Below are 25883 nucleotides of genomic sequence, written 5' to 3' on the forward strand. Positions count from 1 at the left end.
TAACGTATATATTATATCTTCTACATCTTAATTTGTCTCAAACCAATGTAATAAGGCTGGGAGTTGTCTTTCTTTCCCAGTCAATCTCTGTTTTATGTGAAAACATTATTATTTTTTTTACTAATTTCCATAGGCTGTTTTGCTGATTGGAGAGCAAGGGACCGCTAAGACTGTGATGATCAAGAGCTACATGTCGAAATACAATCCTGAGAACCATATGGGCAAGAGCGTCAACTTCTCTTCTGCTACAACACCATTCATGTTCCAGGTAAAACAGACGACCCCGTTAATTATTTTGTATTTAAAAGACCATTGTGGCCGTTACAGCATAATCTGACAATGGATTATTGTGAACTAATATCTGGTCAGATTAATAATGTAAGATGTGTCGTCCTCCTTCTCTTTCCTGTACTTCATGGTCATTCAGTCTTTGTTTTCACAATATTTCTCTTTGTTGCTCTTTTAGAGGACAGTGGAGAGCTATTTGGACAAGAGGATGGGAACTACTTATGGACCCCCTGCTCGGAAGAAAATGTCAATTTTCATAGATGACATCAACATGCCTGTGATTAACGAGTGGGGAGACCAGGTTTGGGAGTGTTTTAACATCATTAACAGTACTACATGAATGAAAACACAAAAATCCCCCTTTAGTTTTGGTACACAAATGTGAATGAATAAATGTTAGGATTCTACTTTAGTTTTGATGGCCTGGAAAAGCATTTAGGATCACATAAGACATTATTTATTTTGTATATGTATATACAACCTTTTTTTCCCAATGAAATAATAAAAAAAACAAAACAGGAATTAATTTGGAATTTGTTTTTTCTGTCCTTAATCACAGGTGACTAATGAGATTGTCAGACAGCTGATGGAGCAAAATGGCTTCTTCAATTTGGAGAAACCAGGAGAGTTTACCAACATTGTGGATGTTCAGTTCCTGGCATCTATGATTCATCCCGGTGGAGGCCGTAATGACATCCCACAGAGACTGAAAAGGCAGTTTTCTGTTTTCAACTGTACTCTGCCCTCCAATTCTTCCATAGACAAAATATTTGGTGGGTGAAAACTGTGTAAAATTATGCACATGAACTCCTCCTGAAAAGTCAATAGATGCAGCTCACACTGAAATAATTGAAAAACCCTTCTACAGGTGTGATCGGTGAAGGCCACTTCTGCGAAAGTCGAGGTTTCACCAAGGACGTGCAGAGGATCGTGCGCCGCCTCGTGTCTATGACGCGTTGTTTCTGGCAGCTGACCAAGGTCAAGATGCTTCCAACTCCTGCGAAATTCCACTACAACTTCAACCTGAGGGATCTGTCCAGGATCTGGCAAGGCATGCTCAATACCAGCGCTGAGGTGGTCAGCTCTGTCTCGGTGAGCAAACGGAAGCAGTATTTCCATACTTAACTTGGTCTGTAGTGCACAATGAAACATGGTTAACACGACTAGATTTCTACTGGTTAAAAGCAGGGTTTTGTGAGGGAATAAATCAAAAATAGGCAGCCTTTCAACATTCTCATCTGTCTCTTGTACCCGACATGCCTGATCTAATGCATCAGTAGAAAGACTTGAGCGAGATATCATCAACAAAAGGTTTTAGTCCTTGCCAGCTCAAAGGACAGCTGCACTGACAGTGAAACATCATTTCCAGGTGCTGCTGTCGTTGTGGAAGCACGAGTGCAAACGTGTGATAGCTGACAGGTTTACCATGCCTGAGGATGTTGAGTGGTTTGACCTGGCTTTGGCAAAACTGGTGGAGGAGGAACTCGGTGCGGAACACAAGAACATGGTGGACTGTGACGTAGACAGACACTTTGTCGACTTCCTGCGAGATGCACCCGAGGCTACTGGTACGGATTAATCAATGATGTTGTTTTCTTCTAAAAGTGTGATTCGTTTATGTTTTTGTGATGATCATTTTGAGTTTAAAATGTTCTGTCTTGACAGGGGAGGAGCCAGAAGACTCAGACTTTGATTTGCCAAAGGTGTACGAACCGATCGAATCATTCGAAAGTTTAAAGGGCCGTTTGAACATGTTCCTGAGCCACTACAATGAGAGCATCAGGGGAACTGGCATGGACATGGTTTTCTTTCAGGATGCCATGATACACCTGGTCAAGGTATTTTACTAAAGTGTGGTTGTTACAGTAGTTAGTATAGTAAAATAGAAGTGTGTATGCATTCAAGAAATACAACTAAATTGTGCAGAACTAAAACTCTTGGAATAAATTAACTTCCATTCATGTATAACAGGTATTCATGTTTATGTTGTGTTTCTCTGGCTATGTAACAAATTTATGGTCATCCAAATGTCAGGACTTGTAGATTTCTTGACTATATTTCATTGTTTAACTTGAACTGATGAAGTCCACTTGCTATAGACCCAATGACTTTGGGATAACTATGACCTGGATGAATGAGAATCTACACACGCAAATGTATGGTTCTTTTCTACTTCATTTGGAAGTCATGAGACATGCTTAGTCAGACTTCACGTCCAAAATATTCTGCCAATTTTACATTTGAACAACTCTAATTTTGAGCTTTTTCACTTGCATTTCCTCGAAATCTGCCTCTCTGTCAAATCTCAGGTGTCACGGATCATCAGGACACCTGGGGGTAATGCCTTGTTGGTGGGTGTCGGGGGCTCAGGCAAACAGAGTCTAACCAGACTGGCCTCCTTCATTGCTGGATATGAGATCTTCCAGATCACTCTGACACGGTAATGTTCAGTAGAAATGGTACACTCACACGGTGAATATCAAGTGAGTGAGAGCCGTGAACAAAACATTCACATCCATAGGTAATTTAGTCTCCAGATATCTCCAGATATCTCCAATTAACCTTTTCCTGATCTCTGTGGGTTGATAGTGTGAGAAAACCTATACAGACAACATTTAGAAAGACTACATTTAACGTAATAAAATAACACATTTAACATAATAAACATTATAAATAAAGAGGGATAAAACATTTCAGTACATCATTTATTTGTTAATTTTTTTTTGCATTTTTGCAGGTCATACAACACAGCCAACCTAATGGAGGATTTGAAAGTCTTGTACAGAACCGCCGGCCTGCACGGGAAAGGCATCACCTTCATCTTTACTGACAGTGAAATCAAAGACGAGTCCTTCCTCGAGTACTTGAACAACGTCCTGTCGTCTGGAGAGGTCAGGGGAACACAAGTTAAAGCACACATGGATTAATGTGTCTTTGTAGTAATCAGAGATCCATTCATTAAGACATTAACGTGTTTTTGTCACACAAGGTGTCCAACCTGTTTGCTCGCGATGAGATCGATGAGATCCTCAGCAGTCTCATCCCGACCATGAAGCGCGAGTTTCCCAGACGACCGCCGACCAACGAAAACCTGTACGAGTATTTCATGTCACGAGTTCGACGGAACCTTCACGTTGTTCTGTGCGTCTCGCCCGTCGGAGAGAAGTTCCGCAACCGTGCGTTAAAGTTTCCAGCACTGATATCTGGTTGCACAATGGACTGGTTCAGCCGCTGGCCAAAGGATGCTCTTGTTGCAGGTATGTATAGGAGACCATACAAGGACTTCTTTATGATGTGGGGTATATTTTTGTTCTCTCTCAACACTTTGTTTTTCTCCAATTAATTCTCTTTTCCTTCTTGTTCTGTAGTATCAGAGCACTTCCTGTCCGTCTATGACATCGACTGCTCACCCCAGGTCAAAAGAGAGGTCGTTCAGTGCATGGGTTCCTTCCATGATGGTGTGGCAGAGAAATGTGCAGACTACTTCCAAAGGTAATGACTTATTGGAGAGCTGACAGTAGAAAAATACCAGTGTTTCTGTGGTTCATCGTGTTTGATTATCGCCGTCTGTGATCTGTCGTCTGTGTGTAATTTTTCAAAACACAGCAGCACTTTTAAAACCAAAATGTACATGTGAAAATCTTTCAGCACAGAGGAAAAGTTGAGGTAAAGCCTCTTTGTTGGTTTATCTTGGAATAAACTTGACAATATAATCTGTTTTTTAATCTAGATACCGACGCTCCACCCATGTCACGCCAAAGTCCTACCTGGCCTTTATTCAAGGCTACAAGACTATATATAAGGAGAAGAGATCTGAAGTCCACACCCTTGCTAACAGGTAAATACACTGAGTCAGAATGACTTATTTAAATATTTGCTTTGTAAATTACAATAATAGAATACAAAGTAAAATATACTGCTTTCCTCCTTGGCCTCAAATGTTTCAGTGGCCACTTTAGGTTTAAATTGTGTTTAATGATCGTAGATTACGTTGTTGAATCTTGCATCTATTCTCTGAGAGTGTTTCACTATTTGTATTTTCACCAACTGTTGTACAGTGAACCAAAGATTCACTCAAACTCTCACATAATTATACAGATGTTAGATATTTACAATCATCAGGAGACCAGGTCATACCAGTGATTTATCTAAGAAAGAAGATTGTACCCAGGTGGACTTACAATTATCTTAACTTGATGATGTTTTGAAATTAGAATGAAAACTGGGCTCCAGAAGCTGAAGGAAGCGTCCGAGTCTGTCGTGGCACTCAGTGCAGAGCTGGAGGTGAAAGAGAAGGAGCTGCTGGTTGCTACTGACAAGGCTGATATGGTAGGTTTCAGGCATGAGAGTGATATTCTCTCTCTGTTCCTAGGTATGTGTGTCTTTGTTTTTTATCACCTCTTTACGAACCATTCCAGCACCGACCTTGTCAGTACCTGTTGTCAGAACCTAATGACTGAGGTAACTGGTTATGGTCAAGGTTAAGGATAAGTCTTTGTTTAGGCTGTACATAGTAATAACTAACATCAGTTTATTTTAAAGAAGTGGCGCTAAAGTAATGAAAAAACATTATGTTTGTGCTGTTGATACTAATGACAGAATAATAGCTCAGTTAGTAGACCTGGAACCATTGCAGTGACCCAGGTTCAATTTCCCTTTCATGCTTCACTGTCCAATCCATTAAAGGCAAAAAAAAAGCCCCCCAAAAATCTTTAACAAAAATGACATTTGGTAATTATATGTTGTCACATGCGTTGTATCGTTTACTTGTGTTAAATAATATAATAAAAAGGTCATATGGAGTTCTGAGCCATGTTTGTTTTTGTGCTTCCTCACAGGTGCTAAAGGAGGTGATAGTAAAAGCCCAGGCAGCAGAGCGAGTGAAGGTGGAGGTGCAGAAGGTAAAGGACAAAGCTCAGGCCCTCGTAGACAGCATCTCTGCAGATAAAGCCATCGCTGAGGAGAAACTGAAAGCCGCACAACCAGCTCTCGCAGAGGCAGAGGCTGCCCTGCAGGTAAGAGTGTGAATGCATTACCCTCCAAGTATTTTCTTAACTCTCTACCCTTCTCCTCCTCAAAAGTAAAAGCAGACGCTTAAAGGCCTGTGCACATTGACAACATTATTAAATACTTTGTTATACCCAGTCTAAAAAATTTTTTTTTCGCTCTTCACATTTAGACGATCAAACCGTCGGACATTTCCACTGTGCGGAAACTCAGTCGCCCCCCACACCTCGTCATGCGGATCATGGACTGTGTGCTGCTGCTTTTGCAAAAGCGCCTCAACCCTGTGGAGATCGACCCAGAGAAGAATTGTATTATGCCTTCGTGGCAGGAATCCCAGAAACTCATGACTTCAGGAAACCTCCTGGGCAGTCTGCAGGTACACAAGTACAACACTGTTGATATCGAAGGTCAAGGTGATGCTGCAGAACGCACTTGCATCACTGAAAGACAAAGTCAAGGTGGCCTCGTCAAACTTGCCTTTGGCATCTATTAATTTTAAAGCTCAAGTCTGTGATTTATTTATATTATTTGTTGATATGTTCATCATATCCAGTTAGCCATCAATAAAAGGGGGGAGGGGGATCAAGCGTAGTGGGAGTCTGGAAGAGAAAATGTGAGCAAAGCACACATTCAATCAAACCCTCCAACACCTCTGACCATCTAACTGAAAATCATCCTCTCTACCTCTCTTGCAGCAATTCCCCAAAGATACGATCAACAGGGAAATGGTGGAGCTGCTGCAGCCTTACTTTGAAATGCCCGACTACGACATCGAGACAGTAATCAAGGCATGTGGCAACATGGCTGGCCTTGCATCCTGGACAAAGTCCATGGCCACCTACTTTTCCATCAACAAGGAGGTCTTACCCATGAAGGTACTTGTATTTACAATCACTGTGTACTCTCATGAGTGAATGTACCTCCTGTTCTCTTCTCTGCCCCTGTGTGGCTGAGAACTGACTGTCTTTTTTTTTTATGTCTTCGCTCTCATCCTTTCTTTTTTAGGCTAATTTAGTTGTGCAGGAAAGTCGTCTGGCCAAAGCTAATGTGTACCTGCAGAAAGCGCAGGCTGAGCTGGATGTGAAGCAGGCAGAGCTGGATGCAGTACAGGCAGAGTATGACAAAGTCCTGATGAAGAAACAGGTCAGTAGTTCTACTTAAAATATTCATACAAATCAGTTTACCATTCAGAAATATCATATTCTAGTAGTTTAGTTTAGTCTTTTTCTTCCACAGCAACCCTGAGTTTATTCACTTAGAATGAACCTTATGCACCAACCCATGGCCAAACACCTGTTCTGTGACAAATATCTGCAGATAAACAGAGCAACATTTGTATGAACTGTTGAATTGAGCTGTCTTTTTTATAGTTTTGTCATACATAGTGTGTGTTCATAGACTTGATTTTGGTAGAGACACAGTTGTAATATGGCTGAATAACAGTTGTATTGATTGTTGAGGAGACAGCACATACATCTACTGGTTTATCCGCCCTTCCTTCCCCTCAGACTCTGCAGGAGGACGCCGAGCGCTGCAGACACAAGATGCAGACGGCGTCCAGTCTCATCAGCGGCCTCGCTGGAGAGAAGGAGAGATGGACACAGCAGAGCAAAGAGTTTGCCGCCCAAACCAAACGCCTTGTCGGTGGGTTTTAAAGCAATCATGGCAGATGATTCTGCAGCTGAATAATTAAAGCTCCGTTGTTAATAATACTTAGTCGTTGCTGTAATTTGAGAAATGTTGTTTGAATCAGACCTGATTGAACAGTATTTATGACGGATAATGAACCAATAATATTAACTATAGAAAGAACTCAGAGAGCGCAAATCTCTGCCAAGGGGAAAACAAGATTTTCATCAAAATCCATTCCTAAGTTGTTTAGTTATGTTGCTCAAACAAACAGGCAAACATCAGCAAAACACAACCTCTCTGGTGAATTATTTAAGACAAATACTTGTCTTAGATTATTATCCCCCTACATCCTGCCAACAACTTTACATTTGAAACCCAATATGCTGCTAAAACCTGCCGCACACTAGAAGATAATTAGACAGATTTCAGTCCTGCATTGGCCGTTCCGACAATCCTGGGCGTCTTCCGATTTTAAGATGATTTGAACAGATTATCTGGCCAAATTAACCAATGAGAGCGAGTTGACTGGGAAATGGATGTTGCAAACTTTTGTTTAGAACCATAACTTGTACAAGCTAAGTCGATTCTGTCTTCTCAGCCATGACTTCATCCACAGCTTTTTGCATTTTTGAGCACAAAACATCGCACACACAACAGCTATTGACTGACAATGACAACAGTCCGTCTCCATGTCCGTTTATATCCTGGTCACATTAAAGCACACGTTTCCGAATTTTCTCCAACAACCACATCAATTGTTCCAAATTGGTCTGTTTTCTTTGTACTGCATTTATACTTTAATATACATTCGTGGCACGTAATGTGATGTGTGTTAAAGATATATTCAACATCATTTTTGTCCCCTTCCTCTAGGTGATATTCTTCTTGCCACAGCGTTCCTCTCTTACTCCGGCCCTTTCAACCAACAGTTTCGAAATCACTTACTGAGTGACTGGCAGCGGGAGCTGCAGCAGCGCTGCATCCCGTTCTGCAACAATCTCAATTTGATTGAGCTGCTCGCTGATGCTCCCACTGTCAGTGAATGGAACCTGCAGGTCAGTTTTAATAATACATGTTATTGTAATAAAATGGAGGGATATAGTTCATAGGTGCTTTAACTCATATCATCAGAAATACTTAAAATAATGTTTTTGCTACGAAATCTAAATTTGTCTGTCTATCAATCAATCAATTCTGTCTGTCACTCTACAGGGACTCCCCAGTGATGACCTATCCATCCAGAATGGTATCATTGTGACCAAAGCCACACGCTTCCCTCTTCTTATTGACCCACAAATGCAGGGGAAAATCTGGATAAAGAACAAAGAAGCCAAGAATGAGATGCAGGTTTGGATTTTTTTTTTTTTTTTTATGAAATATATGGAGCAGTCAGCCTCACAAAATGCTTGTGTTGCACACTTGGAACATGAGCACATCAGTGACTGAATGCTGCAAACAATGACTGCCTAATGATTGGATCTCTATTGGTTATAAAAGTACCTTATTTTACAGGTTCTCCTTAAATTATTACAACTGTTGTTAAAATGTGGAAAAATATTTATTAGTTGTTTTTCTTTAGATTAAACAGATTTTTTCTATAATATTATGATCAAACTTCAATGATCTAAAAGACAATACAATGTTTTTCAGACAATTTTTTTGTTTTTTACAGATTTTTGATGTACCATAAAAACAGATTTAATTTAATTTAATTTTGAAGTCAACACTCATTGACACATAATGACTTTTTCTTAAATTATTTTGCCAACTACTTAAGATTCAACAACAGGTACAAATCAGACCCTTGGCTGTGATCAGGTGCTATAAGAAACACATGAATCAAAAAAGGTTAAAAGAAACAGAGAGAGCAAGAGATTTATCACTACAAAGCATTTTGAGATTGCATACGTGTCATTTTTACATTCATAAGTTTACTTTTCTAATCCCAGATTACCTCCATGAACCACAAGTACTTCAAGAACCACCTGGAGGACAGCTTGTCTCTTGGACGTCCACTTTTGATTGAGGATATAGGGGAGGAGCTGGACCCTGCACTCGACAACATCCTTGAGAAAAACTTCATCAAAACTGGCTCCACTTACAAGGTAACATTGCAGACGTTACCCTCCTCTTACCAGATTTCTTTGGTTCGAGGGGTTTGAAATGGGTAGTTGTGTTTTGTGTGCTGGCGAGAAGGATAATGGGGCTTTAGCCAGTTCCACCCTGCTATGCCAAATATCAAAGAATAAACAACTTTGCAATGTAGTACAGTAAAAGTACATTAAATAATGAGATTGTACTGGGAAGCTTAATTATATAAATACCAACTTTTTTTCTATAGAAATCACAAAGTAATAGCTCAGCATCCTCAGTTCCTGTAGTGCTTTGTCTGTTGCAGTTACTTTGAGTACTGATGTGAATGCTTCTGAATTGTATCCGCCAACATGAACTGTAGTTCATTTCTAAGTGGCAATGAATATCTTCCTATTTTGAAGGTGAAAGTGGGCGACAAAGAGGTGGATGTGATGAAGGGTTTCAGGCTCTATGTAACCACCAAGCTGCCCAACCCGGCTTACACTCCTGAAATCAGTGCTCGCACCTCCATCATTGACTTCACCGTCACCATGAAAGGACTGGAGGACCAGCTGCTGGGCAGAGTCATCCTCACTGAAAAACAGGTAGAGTTGCACTTGGGCTGTGCTTTTTTTTCTTTTTTTCTTATAATATAAATAACAATAATAATATGACAAACAAAAAAAACTCACAAATTCTCTACATGAACATGGAAGAATTGCCTATTTTTGTTTTTAAAAAAGAACATTGTCTTAACTAATTGGCTGATTAAAGTCATGCTCTTCTTCTACCACCATGTGAACCCTTCTGTTTTTAATGATCTCGTGTCTCAGGAACTAGAGAAGACGAGAACAGACCTCTTGGAAGATGTGATCATCAACAAAAGAAAGATGAAGGAGTTAGAGGACAGCCTCTTCTACAGACTGACCAGCACACAGGCAAGGGCTTACATCTTAAACTGTGATGTATCAAGCAAAGGAAAAGATTTTTTGATTTAAAAATCAATGTCTCTCACTTTGTAGGGTTCACTGGTAGATGATGAGAGTCTGATTATTGTCCTTGGCCACACCAAAAACACGGCTGAGGAGGTCACTCAGAAACTTTCAATCGCTGCCGAGACCGAAATCCAGATTAATGCAGCGAGAGAGGAGTACCGACCTGGTAGGTCTGACTACTGGATAAAAACAAAGATTTAAAAAAAATGGTGGTTCGGTTTAATTACACTCTTTGCAGCAAGAGCTACTTTGATTCATAAATAGTGTTGACACGACAAGTGTAACATGCTTCAACAACCGTGCTGCTTCTAACAACTGTCATGTTGTTTATGTGTGTTTGTTTCAGTGGCCACCAGGGGCAGTATCCTGTACTTCTTGATCACTGAAATGAGCATGGTCAACGTCATGTATCAGACGTCTCTGAGACAGTTCCTGGGACTTTTTGACTTTTCCCTGGTTAGGTGAGAATGTTCCTGGGTGACAGACAGGGCTGTAAAGTCCTAGTCCACTGGTCAATACGTTCTGGCTCAACCAAAATTCTGATTGGTTGTTTTTTTTGCCATGTTAATTTCATAAAGTCTATAGTTATTTTCATCAGGATGAAAGAAGAAGAAGCCTACTTTCCTCCTAATTAAATTAGCCATAGACTGTATGAAATTAACACGGCAAAAAAACAACCAATAAGAACTTTGGTGGAGCCAGAACGTATCGACCAATAAATCGACCAGTCGACTATGACTTTGCAGCCCTAATTTTAACACAATTTAACTGTTTCCAAAACCCACAGACATCCTCAGAGTCACAACCTGTGCTGTCTATGAATGAGTCAATAAACCAGAAATAGACAGTTTTGTGCTCAATAGGAGTTGATGTGTGTTTTCTGCTCTGAAATTCTTTCGGAAACAGGTCTGCCAGAAGCCCGTTCACAAGCAAACGCATCACCAACATCATAGAGTTCATGACCTACGAGGTGTACATGTACGCAGCGCGGGGTCTCTATGAGGAGCACAAGTTCCTGTTCACAGTGCTGTTGACGCTGAAGATCGACATGCAGAGCAACAGGGTTGAACACTCCGAGTTTCTAACTCTGATTAAAGGTGATTTGAAACCGACTCCATTTTGTTCTGTTTATTGTATATATAGACATAGATTGAGTTAAGTAAAGGTTAGTGCTAGGCATTTCGTAATAATAGTTCAGGTGTTGAGGACAATTTGTGCTCACAGATGTGTGTTTCGTTTTGTGTGTCACGCAGGAGGTGCATCTTTGGACCTGAAAGCTTGTCCTCAGAAACCAGCAAAATGGATTCCTGATATGACCTGGCTTAATCTTGTAGAGCTCAGAAAACTGTGGCAGTTCTCAGATATACTGGATCAGGTACTTGAGCTCGGCTCAGACTATACAAATAGGAGGTCAAGTAAACCTAGATTTTACCCTGTTGGCTATGAACTTAAAATCTTGAAAAAGATAAGATAAAAATCAGTATTCAAACATGCTGCAAGGGTACTAAAATGTACAGAAATCCACATGTTTATCATGGACAAGATTTAGATTTTTTTATGTGCTCCTGTGTCTGTTTGATGTCTTTCAGATAAGTAAAAACGAGAAGCAGTGGAAGTCATGGTTTGATAAGGAGGCCCCAGAAGAGGAGGTGTTACCAAACTCCTATGAACAAGACCTTGACAGTTTTAAACGTCTACTCCTCATACGCTGCTGGTGTCCTGACAGGACCATAGCGCAGGTTAGACAAGGCGTTTTCTTTGTTTATTTTGTACATATACTCAGTTTTCAGGTCACATTACGTTTACTTATTTTGCAGCCTTTTTTAACGTTAAATTTGTCCAGCAAGTTTTTCTCCTGGCACGTTAGTATGTTGCACCAAAAAAAAAAGAGTAAATATCTTTCCCTTTCTTCTCTAGGCCCGTAAATACATAATGAGCACAATGGGTGAGAAATACACTGAAGGGTCGATTCTTGACCTGGAGAAGACGTGGGAGGAGTCAGACCCGCGAACGCCACTCATCTGCTTCCTGTCAATGGGCTCAGATCCAACCAACTCCATCATCGCACTGGGGAGGAAGCTAAAGGTTGAGACACAAAATGTCTCCATGGGACAAGGGCAAGAGGTTCATGCTCGCAAGCTTCTACAGCAGACCATGGCTAATGTGAGTCCATGGTGTGAGGTTCCTGTTTTACATAATATTATGTTTAATTAAGGTACATTTCTCTCTTAAAAGGTAATTTAAGGGGGTTATTGGCAGAATCACTTTGAATTTGGAATCATTTGGTTTTCATAGCCTTAGAATAAGCCTTTTATATGTGCTTTGGGATCTTATGGCCGTTATGGAGGCTAATATTTTGCATCATAATTTTCTACAACATCCCAAATGAACAAACAGCTCTTGACCTGGATGATACTGATTAAATCACCGATTGTCCACAGGGAGGCTGGGCTTTGCTGCAGAACTGCCACCTGGGTCTGGACTTCATGGATGAGCTGATGGACACAGTGACAGAGACAGACTTTGTGCACAGCAACTTCCGGCTGTGGATGACCACAGAGGTCCACAAACACTTTCCTATCACCCTTCTGCAGATGTCAATCAAGTTCACCAGTGAACCACCTCAGGGCCTCAGAGCAGGGCTTAAGAGGACTTATGGAGGTGAGACTTAGCTGGTTTAGCATAACAAAGAAAGTTCAGTACTGTAAAAGTAATCTTAATGTCAATTCAGTGGTGATTCAATACAAGATACACAAATGCATAATGGTCAATCACACATGCAGATACTGTATCTTAGTGAGGAAACTCTTAGACATGATGCATTGCCTAGCCCCTCACATGTTTCTAAATCTAAATGCTTACCCCTTAAACTAAACCTAATCCTAAGTATAATACCAAGACCAAGTCTTAGCATTTGTTGGCTACATTTCTTCATCAGAGAAGGAGAAATTACATTTGTTATGGGCGAAAGGATATCCATTTTTTTCCACACATTCTCCAAAAACAGTTGTTACCATGAATTGCAGGCTAGGGTAAGGCTGAATATAGGTAATGTTGATAAAAATCCAATATGCACTGGTATCTGATCTTCATGTTCGTATGCCTTTATACCATCTACTTGACATATTTGAATCAAAACGCTAAATGTCAACCTCAAAAGCGCACAGAATCAGTCACTTTCTGTAGATTTTACTCTTAGCCTGCGCTTACTGTCCGTATGCCCACACATGTATTTCATCTTTAGGCATAAACCAAGACCTGTTGGATGTCAGCAACATGCTGCAGTGGAAGCCGATGCTCTACGCAGTTGCATTTCTCCACAGCATAGTTCAAGAGAGGAGAAAGTATGGCTCTCTGGGCTGGAACATCCCCTATGAGTTCAACCAAGCCGACTTCAATGCCAGTGTCCAGTTTGTGCAGAACCACCTCGATGATGTGGACATTAAAAAGGTACAAGAAGTGACTACGCTAATTATTTTTTGTAAACCAGCTGCCGGTAATGGTGCAATGCAGCTGAAATAGTGCAGAACTACAGACTCTCATACTCATCATCTCTCATTTCAGGGTGTATCATGGAACACAGTGCAATACATGATCGGAGAGATTCAGTACGGCGGCCGTGTGACTGACGACTATGACAAGCGCCTCCTCAACACCTTTGCCAAAGTGTGGTTCAATGACAACATGTTTACGCCTGCCTTCAACTTCTACAATGGCTACAGTATCCCAAAATGCTCCAATGTTGACGAGTATCTGACACATGTGAAGGTGAGTTCCACTCTGGAGGATAAGGGTTGATAGTACATGTTGTCATCTGGCTACTACAAATTGTACAGCATGGTTTAAGAGATTTTAAATAGGGGCAACTTAATTAATAAATATAGCAGATTATAACTATTGGCATTTTTCTAAAATCTATAGTCCCCACAGGCAGGTTGATGGAATATGACAAAATAAGAGTACACACACTAACAGGTAACAAAAAGAAAACAACAACAATATCACCAAATAACGCTGGTATAGCTCAGTGGTATAGCTCAGTGGTATAGTCCACAGACCTCGGTGTGGAGGGCTGGGGTTCAAACTCAGGTCAGGGCAGGTCAGCTAATACCCAGTGTGGGCCCTTTGGCAAGGCACTTAATGCTACTTGCCCTTCTCAGATGTGTGAATAGATCAATGTAAGTCTTTTTGGATAAAAGCGTCAGCTAAATGACCAATGTAAAAAAACAAAAAAACTATGCAGCTGTGTTCCACTTCACACAAAGTTGCAGACGGACTATGTGATCTAGCTAAAAAATTATTAACAGCATATCAAACTAAATTGATTGCTACTGTACAATTACTGTAAAACTTAGATAACACACCTGTAAAGTATTTAATAACATCCTTCTTCCACCTGCTTTCTTGTTAACCCCTTGCATTCTTTCACAACATATACAACACAAAATTAACTTCACACCAACAGTAAATAGACAGGTTAACTTACAGTTTTCAGTCTCGGTCCCAAATGCGGATAATCTTAACGACGACAACAGAAGAACGAAGGCGATATTCCCATCCAGAATAATCCAACAGTCCTCCCTCACAGACGACGTCCACAGCTAGCTCGGCGCTCCGTCCATGCTAACTCACTTAGCTTAGCCATAGCGTCCTCCTAGCGTTAGCAACTCCTCGTGGACTTCAACTTGGCTCAAACACACTTCACTCACACTCCTAAATTATTAACATACACACTGCTCATGTACACAATTAAACTTCTCGTGTTTCTCAAAACTCTATTAACAGCTTCGTTACCGCTTCACTACGTGGCTTCAAGACCGCTCTCCTCACTTTTCTTTCCCTCGCTAACTCTTGTCCTTATCCAACACCGCCCTCTGCTGGTCTCCTCCATGTCTGCACCCAATTACTGCAGGTGCAGGAGAGTCTTCTTCTTCTTTTTTTTTATTAATGGCGGGTTACAGCTTTTGTTTGCGTATACCGCCACCTACTGTACAGGAGTGTGTAAAGGGACTGGATGGGATAGACTCACGTTCTCATTTTTGTAAGGAGAAAATAGATAATAAATAAATAAGTACAATAATAATAATAAATAAATACCTAAATAAATAAACAAATAAATAATCAATTAATTAATGTATTTATCTATTTAAATAAAACATTTTTTTTTTAAAAAGGTAAATCAATTTACCTATATTATTTCCATTAATCTTGCATTGCAGGAGAGTCTGAGTTACACCTCAGGCAACCAATGAAACACTAGATCGAAGATTAAAGGCATATTTCCCTTTTATTTTATTTTAGAAAACATCACTTTATGCCCTAAATCTAACTATTGATAATTTATAATTAAGTTTTGAATGCACTTATTGACATTTTACCTTCTGATAACCAAATGTATGTCTTTTAGTTACAGGCAAGTATTTTCCTTCTCGTGACCTAATTAGTAACTATGCCCACATTCTGTTTTCTTTTAAACAGCTGATCGTGTGAAAACATATATTCTATCCATACTGTTTAGTTTGATGTGTCCCATGAGACCATGCATGGGGACAGACAACACAGACATCAGTATATCTGCAACTATATATAAGTGGAGGATTTGTTAAGCTTATCCTGATTACAGCTACCGATTTTCACAGAGATTGGAGCTCATTGACCAGCAGATCATGTGGCTCAGTCCTATTGAGAACAATTAGCTTTTTTTATGGGCTCGAATGAACTTCAAATGGAAATAAATGATTTCGGTCCAAGGGAAATAATTGGTTACTCAGGAACTTTTGGTATGAATCTTGGTATGTATGTGTTGCACCATATGTAGGTATGTAGGAGAATTTCACTGCGAGCTTTCCCAGCTCACACAGAGAAAAATATTTTAACAACCCATCTCTTATTCAGTGACTGTTTCTGTGCTTTTTTTCAGGGTCTGCCGGCCTATGATACTCCCGAGGTGTTCGGTCTCCACCCGAACGCAGACATAACTTACCAGAGTAAATTGGCTAAGGACGTACTGGACACCATCCTCAGTATTCAGCCTAAAGACAGCGCCTCGGGCGGAGGGGAGACCAGAGAGGCTGTGGTGTCCAGGCTGGCTGATGACATGCTGGATAAACTGCCTCCAGATTATGTACCTTTTGAAGTAAGTGTGTGTGTACTACTACTCACCACATGGGTAGGGTGGTTGGACATTTGTGATTGTAAGATCCTAAACTGCAAAAGAATAATTATGATAGTCCAACGTTAACGAATAGAACAAAAATAATACAACCCACTACTCTTTGAAGCCTTTCTTTGGTAAAACTACAACCAAACCTAAGAAGTGTTTAAAAATGAGACCTTGTTCAGACAGAAACATGGACTTGGTTTGTTAGGTTATATGTACTGTAGGATGAAAGTATTTCTTTCACAAATCTATGTATTGAAATTCTATTCATCCTATGCAATGTGAATGAAACCAGGTGAGAGAGCGTCTCCTGAGGATGGGTCCATTCCAGCCCATGAATATTTTCCTGCGTCAGGAGATCGATCGGATGCAGAGGGTCATAGTCCTGGTCCGAAACACCCTCACGGACCTCAAGCTGGCAATCGACGGAACCATCATCATGAGCGAGAACCTGCGCGATGCCCTGGACTGCATGTATGACGCACGCATCCCAGCACGGTGGAAGAAGGTCAGTCGTCTGGAATTTAAAATGACAAATTCAAAATCTTCACTCTTCCGGGTCCGTAGATCATGACTGAGTAGCAACAGCAAGACAAACTTTGAAAAGTGCATGTTCTGATTTAATTTAAAGGTGCATTATGTAATAAATCTAAAGCAACTGGCCATAAAATCCTCCTAATATGTCACAGAGACTCAGGAATAATGTTCATATAACAAACTGAACTCACCAACAACAACAGTACAGACAAAATATTTGCATTAAAAAAAAATCTTTTGCAGACTGCAAATCATGTTTATGTTTTGAAATCATGTTTTGGCATGTGGCGCCACCTACTGCCGTATTGCAGTCAGTAGAGTCTCAGCTGCCGAGCAACCACGGGTTGCCAGTTACGTCAAAAAACGAAACCTAAAAGACCTTGGTATTTTGAATTTGAATGTAGTGACCGTTTTTGGCCACATTCTTACATATGGCACTTCTGATGACCATAGCTTTTGTCAAGTCATTTTTGAGAGTTGTTGTCTTTGTGTTCCAGGCGTCGTGGGCCTCCAGCACCCTGGGCTTCTGGTTCACAGAGCTGCTTGAGCGGAACCGGCAGTTCCACGCGTGGATCTTCGAGGGACGTCCCAACTGCTTCTGGATGACAGGCTTCTTCAACCCACAGGGCTTCCTGACAGCAATGAAGCAGGTACCCACGCCACCAGATTACAAACAAGCAGAGCTGCACACACTCTTTATGTATTAAAACACTCGAGCTATAAAGAAGATCGGTGGCCTTGGGACTCCAGGCAGAGGCGATTCTAGAGTCTGTAGGGGCCATAGGCAAAAATTCCCAGGGGGCCCTTCCTTCCAACCAGTATTCATCACCATTATATAATCTGACACCAACGAAAAATGTATGAGTTCAAAATATTGTTTTTTCAAAATGAATGAAAAAACATGGAATAACCTTGTAATTAAAAGTACGTGAAAATATAAATGTAAAGAACAATAAAATACTGTAAATAGCTTTTAAAAAACTATATAAACTTAGTAAAAAAAAATACATTACACTGTAAAGAACCCACATTATAAAACAATATAAATATATAGAACAATAAAATACTGTAAATAACTGAAAAAACATATATAAATGGAGTAAAAAAGATATGCATTACACTGCAAATAATCCTCTTCATTTTCCAACTTGCAGAACGATAACTTCACACAGGTTAAAGTGAGGTGGGGCCCCTTTAGGGAGGTTTCCTACTGAGATGTCATTGCAAATTGCCCATTGTTGTTTAAGGGGGACGGGGAGGTGGCTGGTCACTGCACATTTCAGTAAAAACAGCCCTCAGGCTCCGAGTGTCGGGGGCCCCCTATCGGCTCGGTGCCCCAAGCAGTTGCCTGCCTCGCCTGTTCACAAACTGCGCCTCTGACTCCAGATGGAATTTACCGGTTGTTTCACAGTTGTTACGATGTCGCTGTTCTTGTAGGAGATCACGAGAGCCAACAAGGGCTGGGCCCTGGACCGCATGGTGCTGTGCAATGAGGTGACCAAGTGGATGAAAGATGACATCACCCAACCTCCCGCAGAGGGAGTGTACATCTACGGCCTTTACCTGGAGGGAGCCGGCTGGGACCGTCGCAGCTGCAAACTCATCGAATCCAAACCCAAAGTTCTCTTCGAGATGATGCCGGTGATTAGGATGTATGCTGAGAACAATGGTGAGACTTCAAATTTAGAGGATCAAGTGTCAGGTCAGGTCCTCTCTCAACTTTTCTCCCCAGAGAGAACTGGCTTCATGTGTTTGACTTCCTCCAGAGAGATGACAAAACACAATAAGGAGAGAGCAAAAGTCTGTTCTTAGTAGGTTACAGAAATCAAATGACATTTATACCCTCATATAGAAACATTGATATTTTTGCCTGTTATTCCATTCGTCAGAGTTCCTTGGGTTTCAAACACACATTTCAAACTGTCCTTATGGCCTAGTCACTGCAGATTGATAGCAAAGCTATGGCAAATGTATCATTTCAAATTAAATGTACTAAACTAGAGCTGAAACAATTACTAATCCTCAACTATTTTGATCATCGATTAATCGGTTTGAAGCGTTCTTCATGATTCAAACAAGATTTCTGATTGTTTCAGCTTCTTAAATGTGAATAATTTCGTTGCTTCTTTGCTCCACACGACAAAGAAATCATTACAAACTGAATCGTTTTTGGTTTGCGGACAAAACAAGACATTCGAGAACATCGTCATTTCCAGGTTTGACAAACGCAGATCGACATTTTTTTAACGTTTCCTGACATTTTACGGACCAAACCGATTACGTGATTAATCGTTAAAAATAATCAACAGATTAATCGCGTATGAAAATAATGGTTAGTTGCAGCTCTATGTACTAGACAGTTTGTGCAGAGCATGAAAGAGTCTGAATATTGATTGCAAATCCAATGCAAGAAATCCAGCACAAGGTTATTAGTTTTTAAATAAAATGGTTTTGTAGATCTGTGCAACTACATGTGCAAAGTTTGTGGTTAGTTGTCAGCATGTCACGCGTTTCTATGTTGCAGGTGTGAAGGACCCACGCCTCTACTCCTGTCCAGTCTACAAGAAGCCCGCCAGAACTGACATGAACTACATTGCGGCCGTAGATCTCAAGACTCTGCGACCTCCGGATCACTGGATCCTCCGGGGCGTGGCTCTCCTCTGTGACATCAAGTGACATTCTTCGTATGGACTCATTTTACTCTGGGACTGATGTAAGGAGTTGAACTCGGTTGTTGTTGTATATAGTGCTGTAAAAATGATGATGTGATCAGTATGGCACAGCCTCACAGAGCCTGGTGTTTGCAGAAAGCGTCAATCCAACATGCGGGGACATTATCACCCCTGCTGTTTATTACTGTATATAGTGGGGACAAGTATGGGAGGAGAGATGTAGAAGCTGAACCGTTTTAAAAGGTCTGCGTCGGTGTCTCACACTCAAAGCCTTCACTTCCACACTCTTGAGCTCCACCAGTATTCATACAACTCTGGTAAGTTTATATATTTTCAAATCCTTTTGTAAAATCGCCCCATTTTTTTCATGATAAACCAGATTTTACTGTTAATAGATCTGTATGTATGTATTTTTTATTGTCAAATGTGTGCACGTGCAACATATATAGACATGTTATTATAGAAGATATACTGTAACTTGTGTTATTATAGCAGATATACAGTAACTTGTGTTATTATAGAACATATACAGTAACTTGTGTTATTATAGAAGATATACAGTAACTTGTACGTTTTACTGGGACATGAGAAGGAATTCACTGAACTGCGAGATTTCAGGAAGTCATTTAGAATCATTTGGAATCATTTAGAAAAATTACATACAAAGAGACAATGTAAATGTTTTTTGAATTGAAAGTTATTATCGTTAATGTTACATTAAAAAGTCTTTATAATAGAATTGAATAGAATAGAATAATTCTTTATTGTCCACTGAGGTGGAAAAGTGTCTTTGGCTCACCAAAACAACAAGATTACACTAAGAACAAGGCCTAAAACCACAATAAATACACAGTACATTTTCAAATAAGAGTAAAAAGTAAGTAAAGGAGGTTATATTTTAGTTGGAGTTGTAAGTGAAGCTCCAGAAGAACAACATAAATGAAATGGTGATATTTCAAATTGAGAAGGAAGTAATAATAATACTGTGCTGAAAGAGTGAATGTTTTTTCCGGTTGCACCAAATGCTCTATCCACACTTAATCATTTGTCTTCAGTGTAAACCCAGAGAAATTACCTTTTTACGCTGCAGTGAATTGTTGCGTCAAAGCCTCCAAATCCATTCATGAGTGATGATGTGAAGTGGGCGGCGACAGATCTTCTATCAACATTTTTTCCCCCCTGTAATTTAAATAAATAAATAAATGAATGAATGAATGAATCAATAGTGGATATAAACTCTCAACTGTATTGTGTTGTTTCAGCCATTATGTCAAAGTTAGAGCAGGCACTGAGAGACCTCAAGGAAGCCTTCGACGCGTACGCTTTGACAGCCCATCTCACAGTGGACTATATTGTGTCACTGTTGGACTCGTACGATGCCAGTCGTTTTTAATCGACTCGAACACGCCCTCATTTTGTCTATCTCACATTTAATGTGCCGTATCAATAGTGTGAGTGAAGCGACGAGAACTGACGACGAGGAACTAAAAGACTTGAAAAGAGCTTCACAAATATACAGACCATTGAGCTCGTCCTAACCTGGTGGAATCAATAGCTTTTCACACTTTGTTTCAGGAGATCATTTGCAAGATATTCATTTCCTGCCCACAACAACAACCCTTGTTGGACGTAGTGTCCACTATACCACATGTGTCAAACTCAAGGCCCGGGGGCCAGATGTGGCCCGCCACGTCATTTTATGTGGCCCGCGAGTGATTAATTGGTCTTCAAAATCTGTGTTAAAATAGGTCTATGCTGCTTTAAGGCGTGCGTTGACCATAAACTACATTTCCCACAATGCACGGCGAATGCGTTACCCGCAAAGTGACGGCATCACCATCGCGGACCGGGTTACACCTATAATGCGTCATATTTGTAACTTGAATTAGTAATAAATACAGAAAGTTATTTAGCAATATGTTACGGAGTAGTTACCTTTGTTTTATATTATATTTGCTTACATTTAGTTACATTTATTCCGTATGACAGTTGCATCTGGCCCTTTGAGGGTATCCGTTATGCTGATGTGGCCCTCAGTGAAAATGAGTTTGACGCCCCTGCACTATACTATACCGATGAATGAGGACCTGAAACCTGAAATAATCACGGGCGAATTCAAACACATGTCGCAGTCCTGCAAAGATGAGACCAGAGCAGAGATGCTATTTTTTAATGTATTCACTTTTGTCATAGCCTACAATTCAATATGTGTTATCATGGTCAATATATGTTTATATTGTTATGAATATATTTCTATATTGCACTTTTCTTATTGATTACCTGTATATTACCTGTCTTAAATGTTAAATGCTGCTGTGACTCGACATTATTTTATGGAGTTGGTCATTGTTCACGCTCCCTTTTGTCCCTTTTACTTTTTGTTTGCTTTCTCCACAGTGTTAATATAATATGTGATAATATAACCACAGACTTGCACTTAAATTCATATTTATAAATGTTTTTTTGGGCTGTCACATATTTTACTGCCACAACCTGGGGACATTTTTACTTTTTTCGAGGGCAGATGAGGTCAGGAGACTGGTGGTGATTCACAGGCATGGAATGTTTGGCACAGGCTGAGCCTCTAAAGTTGGATTCACATGGAATCATGCAACTCAACACTCAACATAACAATTTTGCAGATTTTCATGATCATGAGAATCTCTTTCCAGCCAGATTTTGTAAATGCAACAGACGGAACGATGTTTGCAAACGCTCTTTTGCTGAAATGCAGATGTTTGTGGACAGAGTCTTAATCACAAGTCAGAGTAGTCAGAGTAGGGAGAGATTCTCAAAATCATGAAATATGTGTTCGCCACCGAATTTGTGTTAATCAACATATATGCAGTTCAATAATTTAGCACAGCTTGCACGAGGAAAAAGCTCAGGGCACTTATGATGACGCTGCTGTTTTCTTCATAGTTTACAAAAGTCTGGCTCAACGTATTGGAACTGATCCAGGAGGAGCCAAACCGTGTTAATACACAGCACTGTTTTCAGCTGTTTGCATTGCTGCCGTTAGAAAAAACAAACTTTGTATTTGCACTTTTGGCAGCGGATCTTTGCAGAAGGACAAAAGAAGCCAAAGCTTCCATGCTTTTGCACGAGTACAGTCACTCACAACCACAACTTGTGCTTAAATTGCTGCTTAAATCAGAGTTTTAACTCTGTGGCTCGTTGATTGGTGACCGTTATGGTCGTAGGTCACGCCATTGGAATCATAATGAACATACACACTGAGAAAGGACAGGAAGCATGCATGGAGCTCGACAGGAGTTTCTACATAATTTGACAGCAAAGCTGGTGGTGCCCTGAGACTTGTGCACAGTATACTATTTTATTGCCATTCATGTTATCACTGAATGTGATAATAAAGGGTGACTCATACCACTACAGTGGACACAGTGCTGTCTGTGTACATATTTATCAGCGGACATCACAGTGCACTCGCCGCCGCCGCCGCGAGTCTCCTGCAAAGACAGGAAGGTGCGAACACACCCTCTATTGCTAACCATAATTTGAGGCAAGCTGTAACCAGATCATCCAGTTCTGTTTTGATAAAAGTCTCAACAGAGCGCCAGAAGCCCAACCCCAACAACCAAAACACCTAACCCTAACCCATGGGTGTTTTCATCTGAGCTGAGAAAAGTACAGACATGCAGGACAGGGAGTTTCCCCCCCCGACACGCTCAGGTGGACATCTTGTCTGCCAAACATGCATGTTTGTAACATCATGCGCTAATTACAATTCCCAATAGTCCAGTGTTGGTACCACACAGCTGGACACTGGGAAATATGACCCTTTATGTCCATGTTTGCACATCGCATGTCACACTGACACTTTGTCTATTTGCATTAGGGCTGTTTAAAAACCAGACCAACTTTGTAAATTGGCCACTGTTCGTGGTGCATCTTAGTCTCCGTGTCTTGGTGGAAGAAGACACGCTGTTTTGTACAAGAAGCACGAGCAGCGAAATTCTCACAACTTGTTTGAACATTCACAGACAATAAAAACCCAGCTGCAAGTCACAACATGACCTGTGACCATGTGCAGGAACAACTGATGTGAGGGACCCGGCATGCGGTTAGAGACACAGATGTCATTCTTTCACTGTTGTATGATCCTCCCAAATTATTTTATACTGTATTATTATGACCATGTATAGTATCACATTCATTGAAATAATCACCTGAGAGATAAATACCTCGGCTGAGTTTAATGAGACCATGCAGGACACTTATAACATAGTAAGTGTTCACATCTCTGAGCTACAATCAGTTTTATTTTTTAACAATAATAATAATAATAATAATAATAATAATAATAGTAGTACCTTCTTTTAAAAACTAGATATTTTTAAAATAAGACTTATCTTTTTACTCTAACTTTCAACTAACTCCTTTTTATTCCAACCTGTGTTTTATTTTACTGTTTTATTTGCATCTTTTGTTTCATTTCAAAGTTTAAAGAGGGTTTTTACTTTTTGGCTTTAGCCTCTACCTTTTCATTCCACCCTGTGTTGTGTTTTATTGTTGTATTTGCTTCTTAAATTTTATTTTCCTTTTATTGTGAAGCACTTTGAACTGCAATCCTTGTATGAAAGGTGCTATACAAATAACCTTTATTATTATTATTATTATTATTATCATTATTATAATAGTAGTAGTAGTAGTAGTAGTAGTAGCTTAATTCAAGCAGAGGGGTGTTGGCTTTATTTACATCTCCACTAGTCGTCAGGATTAATTATATGTCTTTGTAGAGTGCAATAGACACCATTTAATATATGTTAGCACTACTTTTGGAACAAGTTTGTGTGTAATCTGATATTATTATACTTCTTACTTTCTTAAGTTTCTTTAGAAACAAAATAACCACCAAAAAGAACCATTCAACCACTAAAAAGTTGGTTCCCAGCCTCTTTTTAAAAATGATTTTATTTATTTATTTATTTATTAAGAAATCCTTAGTGCAATTCAGCCAAGACAGTGTAATATCGGTGGCTCAGTTACTCATGCACATGCAGCCACAGTGGCGCTCGGTTTTCCAGTTGCAGGATTCCAAAAAAACGTCACGCTTGTCTTCTCTTTTAAAGATCAGACGTACAAAATCCAACCTGCACACCATGCGGTGAGATCGAGCATCCAGGTCCTAGACAAAAACTGAATTATCCCTTTAACACTTTATTTTTAACAGTCAAAACAACTGTTTATTTATTTCCAGTCTCACTGTCTGATGCACATGCAGATCTCTGTTCATTTTTAGCTCCCTTGTCTGATTCACTTTCCCTCCGCCTGGCTCTTCCTGACTTGAGACTAAGGAGGCACTTGGCGTCCTCTATTGGATATTTATTTAGTAAAACTGTAAAGAGACTGATCTTGTTTAGGACTTTAAAATTGAGAACTTTTGCAAAACTGTTGTTTTATTATTAATAATCTAACATACAACCTGCTGTTATAAGACAGGACACCGGTCCAATACAGGGCCAACAACCATTCATTCACAAGCGCAACACAGTGATTCTTTCCTGAATAAAGAAGCCCACAACACACAAAGTATTACAGCGAACTGTTTTATTCTTTCTTACTCAGAGCTGAAGGGACAGCATGTTGAAACACAGTGTACAGAGACAGTGAAAGTCACATTCTGTGTCAGACGTTACATGCTACACTGCTGTTTACATCCTTGGATCTTTTTGGCAATTTTGCACACACAATCCATGAACTCCTCGAAATTAAGGGAGTCCTTTTTCTTCTCCTCTTCGCAGCAGCCTGATTGTGCCTGTAGGGAAACACAGAAAATCAACGTCCACGCGAACGGTAAATAAAAAAAAAAAAAGCACACGAGCGATTTATGAACGCACGTCTAAATGAGTGATTTGTGTGTGTGTGTGTCGAGTCTCTTACTTTTTTGAAGTCCTCACTCATCAGCGTCTTGATTGTAGCTTTGGATACCTTTCCATCAGGTCCTTTGTTATCATCGAATATTTTCACAAGATTGCGAATGCCAGCTTCCAGAGCCATAGCTGCAGCTGGAGTAAAAGATCAATGATGAGAGTCATGTCATAAAAAGAGATGCAGGAGTTACTGCATTTTAAACATATATCGTTTTTAAAATGCAGAGACTTTGACGCATTTTCAATTTGATGTTTGTTGTTGTTCAGGTTAGACTTAAAAGTTGCAGGATTAAAAGTATCAGAGGTGTAAATGTAAGACGATAAAGGTTAAACGCTGAAAGTCACCTGCAGTAGCACATAATAGAACTATGACAAACAACAATCGCTGATCCCAAGAACACCACAGTAATACTAATTGCTTTGCATCAGTTGCTACTCACCTTAGGGTTTTTGTTCAGCGAGTGGAGAGAGAGATCACGTCTGTGTCAGCAGGTCGGTCGGAGATAGATGCAGATGGAGAAACGTCCTTGTTTTATAGGAGCAAGACGCACGCAATCTGCCACACACACGAACATAATCACATGCAGAGGACAATGAGATGATTGATGTAATTAACAGATCGCTC

At 40.1% G+C, this 25883-nt stretch overlaps 1 protein-coding gene and 1 long non-coding RNA gene across 2 annotated transcripts in view; one reads left to right on the plus strand and one right to left on the minus strand.

Annotated features, from left to right (window-relative positions):
• Nucleotides 1–19368, plus strand: part of LOC310931943 (dynein axonemal heavy chain 5-like) — a gene marked incomplete at both ends in the record, with an annotated part of 50876 nt that extends 31508 nt beyond the window's left edge. Inside the window, 36 exon segments of the mRNA XM_083895189.1 lie at nt 134–268; nt 467–589; nt 848–1061; nt 1157–1380; nt 1658–1856; nt 1954–2126; nt 2598–2728; nt 3026–3179; nt 3278–3545; nt 3657–3780; nt 4019–4126; nt 4503–4617; nt 5127–5303; nt 5468–5671; nt 5991–6170; nt 6301–6438; nt 6804–6939; nt 7801–7982; nt 8140–8274; nt 8877–9032; nt 9423–9605; nt 9834–9938; nt 10023–10161; nt 10342–10456; nt 10902–11092; nt 11249–11370; nt 11585–11734; nt 11913–12158; nt 12437–12656; nt 13240–13445; nt 13560–13763; nt 15916–16131; nt 16451–16663; nt 17190–17342; nt 18130–18361; nt 19217–19368. Of these exon segments, the coding sequence (XP_083751315.1) occupies nt 134–268; nt 467–589; nt 848–1061; nt 1157–1380; nt 1658–1856; nt 1954–2126; nt 2598–2728; nt 3026–3179; nt 3278–3545; nt 3657–3780; nt 4019–4126; nt 4503–4617; nt 5127–5303; nt 5468–5671; nt 5991–6170; nt 6301–6438; nt 6804–6939; nt 7801–7982; nt 8140–8274; nt 8877–9032; nt 9423–9605; nt 9834–9938; nt 10023–10161; nt 10342–10456; nt 10902–11092; nt 11249–11370; nt 11585–11734; nt 11913–12158; nt 12437–12656; nt 13240–13445; nt 13560–13763; nt 15916–16131; nt 16451–16663; nt 17190–17342; nt 18130–18361; nt 19217–19368 (6123 nt within the window).
• Nucleotides 19369–24931: 5563 nt separating this feature from the next.
• LOC310936672 lies at nt 24932–25814 on the minus strand. The gene is made up of 3 exons (XR_014593008.1): nt 25699–25814; nt 25269–25393; nt 24932–25143 (listed from the first exon to the last, which is right to left on the minus strand). It is a non-coding gene; the product is annotated as an uncharacterized lncRNA (long non-coding RNA).
• Between the last annotated feature and the right edge of the window lie 69 nt (nt 25815–25883).

The sequence above is a fragment of the Microchirus variegatus genome, assembly GCF_963457635.1.
Source record: "Microchirus variegatus genome assembly, chromosome: 1".
Taxonomy (NCBI): domain Eukaryota; kingdom Metazoa; phylum Chordata; class Actinopteri; order Pleuronectiformes; family Soleidae; genus Microchirus; species Microchirus variegatus.